Source organism: Rhinatrema bivittatum, chromosome 12 (assembly GCF_901001135.1).
Source record: "Rhinatrema bivittatum chromosome 12, aRhiBiv1.1, whole genome shotgun sequence".
Lineage (NCBI taxonomy): Eukaryota > Metazoa > Chordata > Amphibia > Gymnophiona > Rhinatrematidae > Rhinatrema > Rhinatrema bivittatum.
Genome location: NC_042626.1, coordinates 55,464,151 through 55,479,431, shown reverse-complemented (window position 1 = coordinate 55,479,431; position 15,281 = coordinate 55,464,151). Strand labels below are relative to the sequence as shown.

The 15,281-nt window shown below is 51.5% G+C and overlaps 1 protein-coding gene across 9 annotated transcripts in view; it reads left to right on the top strand.

Moving 5' to 3' along the window:
- Window positions 1–15,281, top strand: part of MPP2 (membrane palmitoylated protein 2) — a 46,859-nt gene that overhangs the window by 20,590 nt on the left and 10,988 nt on the right. Inside the window, exon 1 of one of the 9 annotated variants that reach the window (XM_029572860.1) lies at window positions 11,621–11,886. The exons of 5 other annotated variants lie outside the window; for them this stretch is intronic. In XM_029572860.1, the coding sequence (XP_029428720.1) occupies window positions 11,787–11,886 (100 nt within the window). In that variant the 5' untranslated portion in view covers window positions 11,621–11,786. Of the gene's footprint in view, window positions 1–11,620; window positions 11,887–14,666; window positions 15,094–15,281 lie in introns of those variants that run through there. 3 more of the 9 variants (XM_029572861.1, XM_029572866.1, XM_029572868.1) reach the window with 3 other exon arrangements.

Below are 15,281 nucleotides of genomic sequence, written 5' to 3'. Positions count from 1 at the left end.
TTGGCAGCTGGGATTCAATGCCAAGAAGTGTAGAGTCATGCATCTAGGTTAAGTAATCCAAAAGATGTGATGGGGGGTGAAGTATGGACTAGGAGAAGGACCTTGGGGTGACAGTGTCTGGTGATCTGAAGGCGGCAAAGAAAATTGACAAGGCGATAGCTAAAGCCCGAAGAATGCTGTGCTGCGGAGAGAGGAATAACCAGTAAGAAAGTGATAATCCCCTTGTACAGGGTCCTTGGTGAGGCCTCACTTGGAGTACTGTGTTCAGTTCTGGAGCCTGTATCTCAAAAGGGACAGAAACAGGATGGAGGCGGTCCAGAGAAGGGCGACCAAAATGGTTGGGGGGCTCCATCAAATGACTTATGAGGAGAGGCTGAAGGGCCTAAATATGTATACGCTGGAGGAGAGGAGGTGCAGGGGGATGTGATATGGACCTGCAGATACCTGAAAGGTTTCAATGATGCACAAACTTCAATCCTTTTCCGTTGGGAAGGAAACAGTAGAACTAGGGGTCATGAACTAAAACTCCGGAGGAGGGGGGGGGGGGGGGAAGACTCAGAACCAACATCAGGAAATATTTTTTTCACAGAGAAGGTGGTAGATGCCTGGAATGCCCTTCCGGAAGAGGTGGTGAGGATGAAAAGAGTAAATCAATTCAAAAGGGCATGGGATAAACCATGCGGATCCCTAAAGGCTTGTAATGAAGACGAGGGTGCATGGGGGTGACCTGCACAGAGCGGCAGTTACTGCATTAAGAAACTTGCTGGGCGGGCAGGCCGGGCCATGAAGTCGTCTTCTGCTGTCATCATTGTGCTGTTACGTTGCTCAATCTGGGCTCTCCCCTCTGCCCAGCCTTACTTGTACGCCTGTCGCCACCGACTACCCCCCCCCCCCTCTCCCCACAGGGCTTGATCCAGTCCTCTCCAGTGACATCGCCACTGAGGCCGGGGCCATTTCAAGGGGCTTGGCCCTTTGAAGGGGCCAACGGTGAAGGGCCACAAGTGCTTTTAATGTGTAATTTCTCTGTGTCTCAGCAGGAGTGTGGTTTCCAGAGATCTTCTGGTGATAAGGAACAATTTGTCTTATTATAGTAATGGGTGTTTCCTTCTGCTGTGCCTATTTCTGTCCTGCGGGGGGGGGGGGGGGGGGGGGGGGGGGGGGGGCGGGGGGGAGAAGATCCGTCCAGAGTTCGGCAGCGGATCGTGATTTAGTTAGGCACCTGGTTCCTGTTACTAAGGACAAATCCTCTGGCTTGCAGGTAGGATGTAATGTGGGGTCCATGCCCGCGCAGACTGTACCGGAACGGCAGCTTTAAGTGATTGATTGGACCGTGGGTCGTAGGTTGGCTGGCTCGGCCGTTTGTTTCAGAAACGAGGGAATCGGATGGGCCCGGGTCTGTGTTCCAGGATCCTTGGGGGTGTTTTTTATACAGACCGGCCAGAAAAGGGGAGGGGGCTTGCTCTTCTGTACTCAGACTTAGTAAATATTACATTTTGCAGATCATGGACTAAACAGTCTACAGCAGGGGACCCCGAAGGTTTTAGAAGAAGGGCGACCTTCATAAGGACATTTGCAGTCACTGAGAGGGCTGGGCTGGGAGGCGGGGGACGTCATGTTTGGCTCTTTCATTGGTTTGAGATGCTGGGACGGGGGAAATCAGGGGACAGAGTTCGGAAGAGGGTCAGCAATAATATTTCTACATTTCTTGGAAGTTGGCAACTGTACCACACCTCCAGGAAGCCTGGCCCCCCCTGAGGTGTAGGGGGGTATGTGTGTGTCTGTCCGTCTGTATAGCACCCCCCCTTCTTTCCCCTCCATCACTCCCCTCACTCCGTCACCTCCTGCACTCCCTCCCGACCTTCTCACACACTCCCCCTCTCCCCTTCAGTACCTTGCCTGGTGATCTTCCATTGGTGGGGGCCTGACCTTATTACAGCTCTTCCAAAGCCATGATCCGGCCTTTCCACTGCTGCCACTGCCACGCCTGAAGGTGGGGGCTGGCCAAAAGCCACCTTCCGCAGGCGGGATCCAACCACCCAAAGAAAAAAGATGGTGGCTGCACGACCAGGTTCCATGGCCTGGATCCGGTCATATTATAATTAATTTTTTAAAAATTAAATTGGTATGTAGGTGGGGCTTAATTTGTGAGGGAGCAGCCTGCAATGTATTTCCGCCACATCTTGTCAGACTCCAGAGGCAGAGAAGCCGGGGGTGTTCTGCTACAGCCCCTCCCCTCAGGATGCTGCAGAGCGAAACAAAACAAACAAAAAAAAACAACAAACGGCCACAAAAAGGGCTTGAATTAGCACAGGTTTGAAACTTAGGTGCAAAAGGGCCAGCGAAGGTTTCAAGCCTGGCCTGGAGGAGCGCGCTAGAGCTCGCAAGCTTCCAACGCGCTCCTTCTTGTGGCTGTTACCCAGGGTTTAATTTCTGGTGGAAGGACCCAGAAGGAGCTGGTGGTTATAGATCAGTTCCAGCGCCCGCGGGATCATTTCTGGCAGGGCAGAGCAGAGAGTGCTGGAGCTGCCACGAGGGCAGCCACATGGCCTTGATTTTTGTGCATTTTCCCAGCACAGCTGAAAAGCCATGAGAGAGGAGGGGAAGGGGTGAATGCCTCTCAGCACTATATTTATAAATCGCTTCACTCATTAAGAATCACTCGAAGCGATGTTCAGAATGGATACATACAAATTTCAATTAACAATGCATACATAAAATAAAAATAAAAGCAATAAAGCACAACTTTTAAAATAACTTCACATAACATTGGGGGACCCAGGGCCTACATTTCTCAGTGTTCCATTCTCCCCCACTTACTACAACAATTCAGATGTTAAAGGTTTGAGACATAAACCCAATGTCTCAGTACTCCATTCTACTCAGTTACGTTATGATTCATTTTGATTTTGGATCAGCTTCATCTCCTTGAACAACTAAATCCTGTAAGGAAATAATTATTAGAAAAAGGAAGAATGTTTGTTAGCCACCTTTTAGAATCTGCATTCTCAGAGGTAGTGCCATCTGGGGATGAGATGACTTACTGGCAATCATATCCTAGAACTGGAGTTTTCCTTGGTTTCATCATGATATTGAACAACTAAATCCTGTAAGGAAATAATTATTAGAAAAAGGAAGAATGTTTGTTAGCCACCTTTTAGAATCTGCATTCTCAGAGGTAGTGCCATCTGGGGATGAGATGACTTACTGGCAATCATATCCTAGAACTGGAGTTTTCCTTGGTTTCATCATGATATTCAGTTACTGAATTTCAGGTGATGCTTTCCTCTCTAGCATGACCCAATCAGACATTGACCCAAACATTACTGGGGTATGTAGAAACCAGCAGTGATTCTCACAGGCCTGGAGACAAAACTAGTCTGACTTGCAGCCTCTCTTAAAACATAATCTTTATTCACAGCTTCAGTCATATACATAACAGTAGACTGCCTTTACCTTCAGACAGTGTACTCTCTCTCTCTACTCACAGTTTGTACTGCTTCATCTCAGCTCAGTGTTTGGACAGTGTTACATTACAGGAGCTGCCTTCCTCCTGGAGACCTGGGCCTGGTCTGGTTATCCCCACCTGGATCCCAGCTCTTATTCCCCAGTCTCTGGTTACTGCCTCTTGAGCCCCACCTGCCTCACAGGATCCCACCCATAGAGCATACTCTCCTTAAGGCATTTAAGGTGGACCAGGTAGTCTAGCTGATCCTGCACAGGAAAATAGGGGAACACTAGGAGCATTGTCTCACAGGATAATTGAAATCTCCTCCTATTACTGTGCTGCTAGATTTATTTTGCCTTTCCAGTTTCAACCTGAATTTCACAGTCTTGTTTCTTCATCTTGGCTGGTATATACCCCCACTGCTATACTCTAACCCGTCACTCATGGGATTTCTATCCATAAGGATTCCACAGTGCATTTTGTTTCCTGCAGGATTTTTATCTTGCTTGACTGTATGCCATCTTTTACATATAGTACCATCTCTCCACCAGTTTGATCTGCCCTGTCATATTGATATCGTTTATACCCTGGTATCAGTCTACCGCTGATTATCCTCTTTCCGCTATGTTGCTCATATGCCTACACAGGCTGATGCAATATCGGCGCGCGTTAAAGGGGTGCTCATGATTGAGCACCCATTCCCTTAACGCGCGCCGATCCACCTCTCCGGGGTCCCCAATGCAAAATGCAAATGGGCTGCCGCGGTAAAAAGGAGGCACTGGGGAAATTGCGCACCGCTAGTGCCTTCTCGGCAGCGGACGCCCAGGAAAGGTGGCTGTCAGCAGGTTAGGAAAATGGATGCTCAGTTTTAGAGCGTTCGTTTTCCTAACCTGACTGCTGGCACACTTTTTGTCTTAATTTTTTTTTGGGTCATTTCTAATTTTTCAGTTCCTCCGACTTAATATCGCCACAATATTAAGTCGGAGGAAGAACAGAAAAGCAGTATTTTCTGCTTTTTCTCTATACTTTTTGGGCGCCTCCAAAATTAACGCCTGCCCTGGAGCAGGCATTAATTATATATATATATATTTATATTTTTGCAACGGGGGGAATAGACAATAGCCTCATCAGTATGCATTTGCATGTGATGAGCGCTATTACCTACGCACGCTTTGGATGCGCTAACTCCCGTTTTGCATCGGGGGTTATGGACGCGCGTTAAACCATGTGCTGCATCCAGCGCACAGTATAACATCAGCCTGATAATGTGTATATCCTTGTATAAAGCCACACATTCTAACTCGCCAGTCTTACTGTTCAGACTTCTGCCATTTGCAATCAAACATTTTAAAGTGTATTTGTAAATTATGTTTCTATTTGTATTCACAACTACCTCAGGCCTGGTAGGAATAGGTAACATAGGCTACTTCCTTGGCTGTCAAATTTTGAAGGTGCCAGATATTCAGGCCAAAGAGGAGCTTGCTCCCGGGCCATGTGCCAGCACGGTTTCAAAGGGGCGCTACTGTGTCCACTGCCTGTGGGCCTCAAAATCCTAAATCTGGCTCTGCTTTCCCCCATAGTCTAGTTTAAAAACTGCTCTATCGCCTTTCTGAATGTTATTGCCAGCAGCCTGGTTCCCATCTAAATAGGATCCCTTTCCCCAAACTATTCCCCAGTTCCTAACATCTAAACCCATCTTCCCTGCCTCATCTGGAGCTCGGCCTACCGCTGGGGTTCTGTGCGTGGAACGGGAAGCATTTCTGAGAATACAGTTTTCTACTTAAAAGCCTAAATTTAGCCTCCAGAACCTCCCTCCTGCATCTTCCTATGTCATTGGCAGCACATGTAAGACAGCCGGCTCCTCCCCAGCGCTCTCTAATATCCTATCTAGTAAAGAAAGTGTTAGCTAAAATTTAAGTCGGGTATTTTACTCACATTTTAATGCATTGAGCCCTCAGTGAGGGGGGGGGGGGGGGAGGTGAGGTAGAGAAACGGGATCAGAGTGGAGGGGATGGAGGAAAAAGGAATCAGGAAAAGAGTGGGAGGGGCAAATCTGATTGCCTGCCCTGGGTGCCAAAATGCCACCTTACAGCTCTGGCGCAGCCTAAGAGAGGGAACAGCAGGCCGGGGGAATGGATTCGGGAGATGTCCATCGCTGGGAAGGTGGAGCGGGTGCTGGGGGTTGTACAGCAGGCCCAGCGCAAAGCATAATTTTGGGGGTTTGCTCCCCTAGCCCCGGATAGGGCTGCAGCGCTGTTCTTTAGCATTCAAGCCTCGGCAGAGGCCACCCTCCTGCCGCTGATGGAGCCTGACCGGACCAGTCTGGCGGCGGGAGCTGACGCTGCCAGTGCTGTCTGGCAGGAGGGACAGAGGCAGCTGATGAGAACCGGGAGGGGTGGGGGGGATGTTTGTCTCTTTAAATTTGTATTACACTGTAGCTTAATGTCCTTGTGTGTAATCCTGCCCGGCTGCCATGGAAACGAGCGTGTAATACAGCCAGTGCCAGTCCCCAGCAAACTGTCTCTAAGAGGTTAGGGTAACACAACATGCAGCTGCAGCGAGAGGGGGAAGGCAAGCAGGATGATGGGGACCAGGAAGCTTGCAAATCATCCGGCCCCTGACACCCCAGACACTCAGCCCCCTCCTCTTCTATACAGGGCCCTGCTACCTCCCTACTTGGGGGGGGGGGGAGGGGTTGTCCCCATATTTTTAAGCAAAGGGCCACATGCGACATTTCAAATCACCCAGGAGGCTGGGGAAGAGGGGGTCCCCCTTGGAGGTCTGAGCAGGAGGGTGGGGGTGTAAAGGGCTCTCCCTGGCCCTTTCAGTGATTTGGGGGGACGGCAGGGAGCAGGATTCCCACAGAGGCATGGCAGATAGGATATAGGATGTCAGTACAAATACTTCTAGCAACTTGGCAACCCTGCCACCTGCCCCCTGGGGGAGTGTGCGAGTGAACGGCAGAGGGGTGGGTTTGTGGTGCGTTCTCTCCCACTCACACGTTCCTTCGACTTCTCTTTCCTCCACCCCTCTCTTTTCATCTCACTCCTCTTCCCCCCCCATCCCTTTTCTCTCCCTTCCCCCCCTCACCCACTTCTCCCTTCCTCTCATGCTCACCTGCCTCACCTCTCCTTCCCTTCATCTCACCAGGACTACTAATTCTTCTGGGGCAGGGAGTCATGGTTACCACCAATATGGCGACCCTCCTTGTGCCGCCATGCAGGATTTCCAGCCTTCACGGCACACACCGCGCGTATACCCTCACCTGCCCCCTCCTCCTGTACACTGCACCCCGCTGCCCCGCCCCGCCCCACCAGACACACAGACACATTGCACCCATCTTCCTATACACTAAGGGGCGGATTTTCAGAGCCCTGCTCGCGTAAATCCGCCCAAAACCGGGTGGATTTACGCGAGCAGGGCCCTGCGCGCCGGTGAGCCTATTTTACATAGGCTCACCGGCACGCGCAGAACCCCGGGACTCGCGTAAGTCCCGGGGTTTTCGGAGTGGGCGTGTCGGGAGGCGTGTCGGGGGCGGGGCCGGAGTGCGCGGCGTTGCGGGGGCGTGTCGGCAGCGTTTTGGGGGCGGGTACGGGGGCGTGGCTACGGCCCGGGGGCGTGGCCGCGCCCTCCGTACCCGCCCCCAGGTCGCGGCCCGGCGCGCAGGAGGCCCGCTGGCGTGCGGGGATTTACGCCTCCCTCTGGGAGGCGTAAATCCCCCGACAAAGGTAGGATGGGGGTTTAGACAGGGCCGGGCGGGTGGGTTAGGTAGGGGAAGGTGAGGGGAGGGCAAAGGAAAGTTCCCTTCTAGGCCGCTCCAATTTCGGAGCGGCCTAGGAGGGAACGGGGGTAGGCTGCGCGGCTCGGCGCGCGCAGGCTATACGAAATCGATAGCCTTGCGCGCGCCGATCCAGGATTTTAGCCGATACGCGCGACTACGCGCGTATCTACTAAAATCCAGCGTACTTTTGTTTGCGCCTGGAGCGCAAACAAAAGTAGGCTGTTCGCGCTCGTCTGAAAATCTACCCCTATGGGGGCAAATCTCAAACTGTCCCCACTGGGACACAATCCAAGGGTACTTTGCACCAAATTGCAAAGCCACAGTAGCCATGCCCTTTCACTCAGCAACCTGCCCCGGGTATACAGGCCCTGCGGATGCCTCCCCTTGCTTCTTCTGCAGGAAGAATGCATGAAGGGATCTGTATTGGGACCTGTGCCTTTCAATATATTTATAAATGATCTGGAAAGGAATACGATGAGTGAGGTAATCAAAACTGCAGATGATACAAAATTATTCAGAGTAGTTAAATCACAAGTGGATTGTGATAAATTGCAGGAGGTTCTTGTGAGACTGGAAGATTGGATAAGTGCAAGGTGATAACCCATGCTGTAGTTACACAATGTTAGGTTCCATATTAGGAACCTAACATTGTGTCATAGTGGATAACACATTGAAATCGTCGGTACAGTGTGCTCTGGTGATCAAAAAAGCAAACAGAATGTTGGGAATTATTAGAAAGGGAATGGTGAATAAAACGGAAAATGTCATAATGCCTCTGTATCGCCCCTTGGTGAGAACGCACCTTGAATACTGTGTACAATTCTGGTCGCCACATCTCAAAAAAGATATAATTGCGATGGAGAAGGTACAGAGAAGGGCAACCAAAATGATAAGGGGAATGGAACAGCTCCCCTATGAGGAAAGGCTGAAGAGGTTAGGACTTTTCAGCTTGGAGAAGAGACGACTGAGGGGGGATATGATAGAGGTCTTTAAAATCATGAGAGGTCTAGAACGGGTAGATGTGAATCGGTTATTTACTCTTTCAGATAGTAGAAAGACTAGGGGGCACTCCATGAAGTTAGCATGGGGCACATTTAAAACTAATCGGAGAAAGTTCTTTTTCACTCAACGCACAATTAAGCTCTGGAATTTGTTGCCAGAGGATGTGGTTAGTGCAGTTAGTATAGCTCGGTTTAAAAAAGGATTGGATGAGTTCTTGAAGGAGAAGTCCATTATCTGCTATTAATTGGGTTGACTTGGAAAGTGGCCCTCTATTACTAGCAATGGTAACTTGGTTTTTGGGTACTTGCCAGGTCCTTATGGCCTGGATTGGCCACTGTTGGAGACAGGATGCTGGGCTTGATGGACCCTTGGTCTGACCCAGTATGGCATTTTCTTATGTTCTTAAGGTCTGAAAGTACCGTCTTCTCCCGTATTTCTCCTTCCACACCTTAAACATGCCCCTGGAAACACCTCCTCATCATGTAGTTAAAAGCCGATCCGGTTTGTTTGTTTGTCTACATTTTTTAAATCACCATTCCAAGGCTCCTGGCGATATACAGATAAAGGACATAAAACGAAATGTGCAGTTGGCCGTTTTCACTCGACTGATTTTATGTGGTTAAAATGCTCATTACCTGCATAAATGACTTTGAAAATGACCCTCTGAACCAAACCTCCTCCTGTCCAACCTTCCTCACTGTGTAGACAAGGATGTCCAGATGCACAAATTCTCCCCCTGTGCTCTTGGGCTCAGTCCATCCTTTGCATGGATCTCTCTCTGCCTGTGGTCCTTTTGAGACTTTTCCTATGAATATGCATGGGTGCCAAAATCCATTGATTTCAGTGGCCAAGCAGCCCAGTAAATCACTCATCTCAGTGAATGTAAGATTCCCCCCCCCCCCCCCCACCCCCCACCCCAACCTCTGCTGTTCATGTGGTATTGGGTTTCATGAGCGGGAATATTCTAGGGTCTGTGATGAGCCTGTCTCGCATCTCTCTCACGAATGCTCTAGGGAGAATCCTTTCTATAATTTGGCAATTTGGAGCTTTGACTCTCTTCTTCTCAGAAGAAGGCTGGAATCCATCCAAGTCAATGTCCTGCAGTGCCCACCCAGATGCAAGACCAAGGTTGGTCAACTTCGGTCCTCAAAAACTACAAACAGGTCTGGTTTTCTGGATCTCTACAATGAATATACATGAGATAGATGCACTGCTTCCATTGTATGCAAATCTATCTCATGCATATTCATTGTGGATATCCTGAAAACCAGGCCTGTATGTGGCTCTCAAGGACCAGAAATGGCCATCCCTGCCCTACACAGCTAATATGGAGAAGGGTGATTGATCACAGATTCCATGTTGGAATACTCTGTGCACGCCTCAGTGTGATGTGTCTACTAAGCCAGACTGGTCTGGGGCTAGGCGCAAGGGAATATTAGTGAGTCTACTGGAGGAAGGAGGAGAAACAAGACTTCATCTTTCATCTCTCAAGGAATTGTCAATACAAAGTGCAGGACTACAGATCCCAGAATACCTATACCAGATTGACCCAGATCCTGGCGATTTGATGTTAGCAGGCTCCTTCAATATGGTGGTAGGCTTAGGAGATCCACAGGTACCTTCCAGCACTGATGTTTGCAGTCTCTGTCTCCATCCCTGTGCCATTAATATGGGAGGAGTAGCCAACTTGCTTTCAGCTGGGTCCAGAGGCAAAGATAAGTGACTTGCCCGGCGTCTCACAGAAAGTCCGTGGCAGAGGGAGGTCCTTAATCCCTGTGGAATCGCAGTTCAAAGCTGTAACCACTCGCTCACGCCTCCTGCAGTCTAGTCTACAGTTACAGCTTCTTGGGAAGCACATCCCAGGGAAGGTGTCACCCTGTTCAGGGGTGCTCCTCTGCCTCTCCAAGCTGCTGTCCCTCAAATCGAGGTGACCTCCCGTTCTCAGAGGAGTTCCTCCCTCGGATCAGGGCCCGGCAGCTGCCGTTCTGAAGCAGCCTTGCCCCAGCCTGAGTTCTTTCACAGGAAGGAAGGCCCTGCTGCCAGCCACTATAATTTTAACTTAGCGGCATGCTTTGTTTGCCTTTAGGCACGGCAGCCATCCTTTGCATAAAAGCCCTGCACTTTCTGTCCCGCAAGTGCAGGCTTGCTGGGAAATATCCATTAAAGCAGCAGATAATGTGGCCAGTGTTGCCGGCGCAGGGAGATGCTTTGTTCTCTCTTACGCAGCTGCACCGTGCCTTCTGCTGTACTGTTTCGCATGTTCGATTCCTTCTTGCCGCCTCGCTTAGCTTACTAGCCGAGGAAGGTTTTGTCTGCTTTGGACTCCTACACGGCTGGCCTGGCTAATGACTGCCTCCATTTTCTTCTCGTAGGCAATGCATCACCAGCAGCCCCCAACCGGAAACTTGTTTCCATCCGTATGAAGGAGAAGAAAGCAGCTTTGGTTTTCCTCAGCCAGTTTGGCTCTGCAGGATCTGAGATGGCAAAAAAAAAAAAGGTCATGGTGAAAGGCAGAGAGAGAACAGATTTCTGTGGGGCCTTGATTTAGTTTAGTTTTTGTTGGGGAGAGGGGCTTCTGTGCACTATATTCTAAAATAGTTACTTAATTAAGGACTTGTAGGCCACCTATTCACAGCCCTAGGCAGCTTATTCATAAAAAATACACAACATCAAAAAAAATATAGAACAATAAAACAGAAACAGAGCACAGGAAACTTTTTCCTTATCGCAGACTAGGGCCTAATAATTGCTGCCAAGGGGAATATATTTAATGGGCCGAGGAATGCCAGCAGGCCCCTCCAAACCTTGATCTGCCCCAACCACTATCCTGGATCTACCCAGGCCTTCCGCAGGAGGGACAGCAGCGGCCTCTCTTTCTCCTGGGCTGCACATGCAGGGCCTTGAGATGCAGGGCCAGTGCAAGAGGATTTGGTGCCCTAGGCAAGCCTTTGATTTACCTATTGGTGGCAGCTCCCTCATACTGGTGGCAGTGGCCGCAGCCCCGAGCTCTCTTCTTTGGCAGTATTGGCTCTGGCACAGCCCCCTCTGGGGAGGAGAGCGGCACAGATTCCTCGCTCGAGGTGCCCGCCTAGTTTGCCTAATGGGAACTCCGGCCCTGAGCCCGAGGGCTGGTTTCTAACCGCGTCCTGGTGCACAGTATGAGGAACCATCGAGGACTGGGGGGGGGGGGGGGGGGGGGTTATGGCTTTCAGAGCCAGGGACCGAACCGACCCCGTGCCCCACATGGACCTCCATGGACGTTGCAGTAAACCCCCGAGCTCTTAGCTTGCTCTGCATGCAGCGGGCTCTCTGCCCAGTCTGACATGTTAAAGCCTTACCTTCTCCTCTTACTTCCATGGCTTCCCCCCCCCCCCCAGAAAGGCAGGAGGAGCACGGCCGCATTTCAAGGAACGCGCAACTCCAGGCCCTCTGCAAGCTGCCCAGCAGCCCTGGAGGTGGGGAGAAGGGGAGCCGAACGGGGGCCGCTTGCGGGTTCCTCGCAGCCTCCCCGCTCCCAACTCCTCCCTCCCGGCGCCTCCCCGCCGCTGGGCCTGGAGGATGGAGGGGGGGCGCCTTCTGCCTGGGCCGCCCGCCAGCCAGGAGTCCCTGGAAGGGATCTCCCCGAACTGCAGGGAGGAGCTGGAGCTGCGGAGGGAAGGTAGGGGTGGGGGAGATTTCCTGCCCGAGCCGCGGGGGCAAGATTCGGCTCCGGAAGCCTAATTTGCCTTCCCGTGTTCCCTCTCTCCCTGCTGCCCTTTACTTTTCTCGTTCCGGCTTCTGCCGCTGTCCCCCCTCCTATCCTGTTGCGCTCTCTCTCTCTCTCTCTGTGGCAGGGGACGGGGATCCAGACCGTTAAGAGGGCGATGGGGAGGATGCTTTGGACCGAAGCCTGAATCAGAACCGCATGGCAGGATGCAAAGGCTCTGGGAACACCGGGGAGGGGGCGAGGAGCTTTTTTTTTTCCTCCGCTCCAGGGATCCGACCCCTGGCTTGAGGGGGGGGGGTTCCCTCCTTCTCTGCATGCCCCGGACCCTCCCTGCTTTGAACACCGAGCTCCCTGGGGAGGGCGGGGTGAAAGGGGGGTCTGTAGTCGCCGGGGACTTTGCGCAGCCACCTGAGGAACAGATTCATTGTATTAAAATCCGGAGTCGGCTTTGTTTCACCATCACGTGACTCTTCCATGCCTTAATTTGGTTCTGCAGATGACACACACGATGTTTGACTTTAATTAAATGTGGTTCCCCCCAGCAGCTCGATATGTACAAGCCTCGGGGATACCAACAGTGGCCCCCTCCCTTCCTCTGGATTCCAAGGGCCTGGTCCTCTTCATCCTGCCCTGTACTCATCCCCTGCCTTATGCAGTGGGCTCCTTTTGCCCTCTGGTGCTGTGCGTCCAGCTCAGGCCCTGGGAGCTGCAGCTGAGCACGGGAGGGAATGGGCCCCTGCTGTCACAGCTCTCTGACTGGTGATGGGGGGGCGGCAAAGCTGCTTTTCTGGGCTCCAGGTTTAGACAAGAGGGTTGTGGGTCTGCCTGACCTCACTGCGGTCCCTTTATCTCTTTACTAGGAGGACCTAAGAAGCAGAAACTGCTCTGCCTGCCCCCCCAGAAGAGACAGGGATCTCTGGAAGGCCGATATTTTGCAGGCCGATGCAATATAGTGCACCCAGCTGAGCGCAGGGCTTTATACGACTGGACGCTCGTCTTGGGCGTGCGTCCACAACCCCCGCTGCAATACAGGGATTAGCGCGTCCAAACCACCACGAAGCCAATAGCGCTCATCACATGTAAACCATATGCAGATGAGGCTATTAGCTAATCCCCAAGATTCAAAAAAATCTCCTGCACGGGCAATGCGACCATAGCAATGCACTCAAGGGCTCGTTGGAAAAAACAAAAAAAAAACCCCACCCCTCTGCTTTCTGCGATTCCTCCTCTTAATATCCTCGGGATACTAAGTATTTAAATGAGCGGGTCACGCTAGAAAGGAAGCGCTAGGGAAAATTGTGCGTCCCTAGTGCCTCCTCGGCCCAGGAGAGGTGGCTGCCAGTGCGGGTTAGTAAAACGGACGCTCAACACGCGCGGCTGTTTTCTCCCGTTACTGGCACAATATACACGGCCTGGATCTTGTCTCTTGGGCACCCCCAGAATTTTGGGTTGTTTTTCCAGCTGATATCGAGCATCCGTTTCCCTAAGCCGCACTGACAGCCACCCCTCCTGGGCGCCGGATGCCGAGGAGGTGCCAAGGCCTCACAGTCTGACCTAGCGCTTCCCTTTCAGCGTGACCATTTAAATATTGGATCGTGCGCCCAGGAGAGGTGGCTGTTGGGACGCGTTGGCATTGAGCGCCCGTTTTCTAGGCGCCCGTCTTGCATTCGCCTGTTTGCTTGTTAATGAGCCCTGGCGGAGTGAATTCAGGGGGGAGGCATGGCTCCCCCCCCTCCCCCCTGGTGGGTGCTGGGAGAGGACTGTGTCATGATCTCCAGTGGGCACTGGGACAGCTGCAAGGGGGGGATTAAGGAAGCAGTTCTGTTTCAGCAGAGCACATCGGGCTGTCTGATTCAGTACCGGCTTTCCCCGCGTGATGCTGGGGTTCTGGTTCTGTTCTTCACTGGGCGCTTAGGACAGAGCAGTAAAACCAGGACTGGGTCAGTCTACTGGGGGGAAACACATAGCCTGCTGGCAATCCTGGGACTGTGAGTCACAGGTAGGGCACAGAGATCTTTTCTCAACTTTTGAGTGCCTAATACCCTTCCCCTCTCCTCTGCCACCTTCCCCCCCCCCCCCCCCAGGTTCTCCTTTGCAGGGGAATAAACGCGGGGTGCACTGCTGTCCTTGTCTTGCAGCATTGTGGGGAGATGCATAAAACGATTAGGGTTCAAAGCCAGGCCCGTCACCTGGGCAGGACTGGCCATGGGTGATCCTCGCCCATCCCTGATGAAGCTGGCCGGTTCCTCTTTCTGCAGTGCCACAGCAGAGGGGCGGGGGCTGAGCTGGCACAAAGTGTTAGCATAGGTTCTGAAGGCGCAGCACGCAGAAGCAGCAGAAAACGGGTTTTGTGCTCGCTGTCGCTCGGATCCCAGTAACTTTATTGGCGTGGCAGGTTTACATGTTTTGCAAAAGTAAAAGGCTGGAAAAAAATTGCAAAATGGTAAGAAGCCAAGTAAAGGTACAGCTTACAGACAGTACAGCGTGAGGGACAGGTCCCAGTTTCTGGCACGGGTCCCTGGTCAGATTATATTTCTGGCCTGGTGGCGGGATATTACATATTTTGCTGCTCTGGCTGTTGCGTCTCCTCTTTTCCCGGATTATAGAGTTTATCTTGCTTATTCTTTAGTGGGACGTCTTGGATTTTTGTCTGTCTCAGCTCTGGGAAATGTGCATCTCTGATCTCTTTGTATTTTGCACAGCACTGGAGGGAATGCATGTCTGTTTCTCTTTCTCCAGTGCTGCATTGCATACAGACTCTGCCTTTTCGGGCTTAGTTTTTATCTGCATCTTTTCATTTCTAGCCTGTGATCACATTTATTTTGCATTTGGTGAGGGTTTACCTGTTTTTTGAATCTGTGACTGAGGTGAGGTGTTCTGCTACCTTGTATTTTCTGCCTAGGGATCCGTACCAGTCCAGCTTCTTCTGTTTTCCAACTGCTCCTTCCAGTAGGAGGTGTACTGATGTTCTAGGGCAGGTTGCAATATTTGCATTGCCGTCTTTTCGTATGTCGTTGAGGGCTGGGTGTTCGTGCCAGATTGGTATGGTAGATTTGCTGCCTAGCTGCTGAGTGTGATTTTCTTTCAGGGTTTTGTGTTACTCCTGGAGGGGGTTTGTGTTGAGATGACACCAGAATTTGAATATTCTTTTTGTGTATGGTGAGTAATAAGGGGAAGCCTCTCTCCCTGTTCCTCTTTCTCTCATGTACCATCTCTTGGATCAGCCTCTCTCTCTCCCCCCTCTCCTTGGGATCAGTTTCAGCTTCTCCCTGTCCTCCTCTCTCTGTCTTCCCCTCTCCTCATTCTCTCTCTTTCTGTCTGGGATGAGAGTTTCAGCCTCTCCCTTT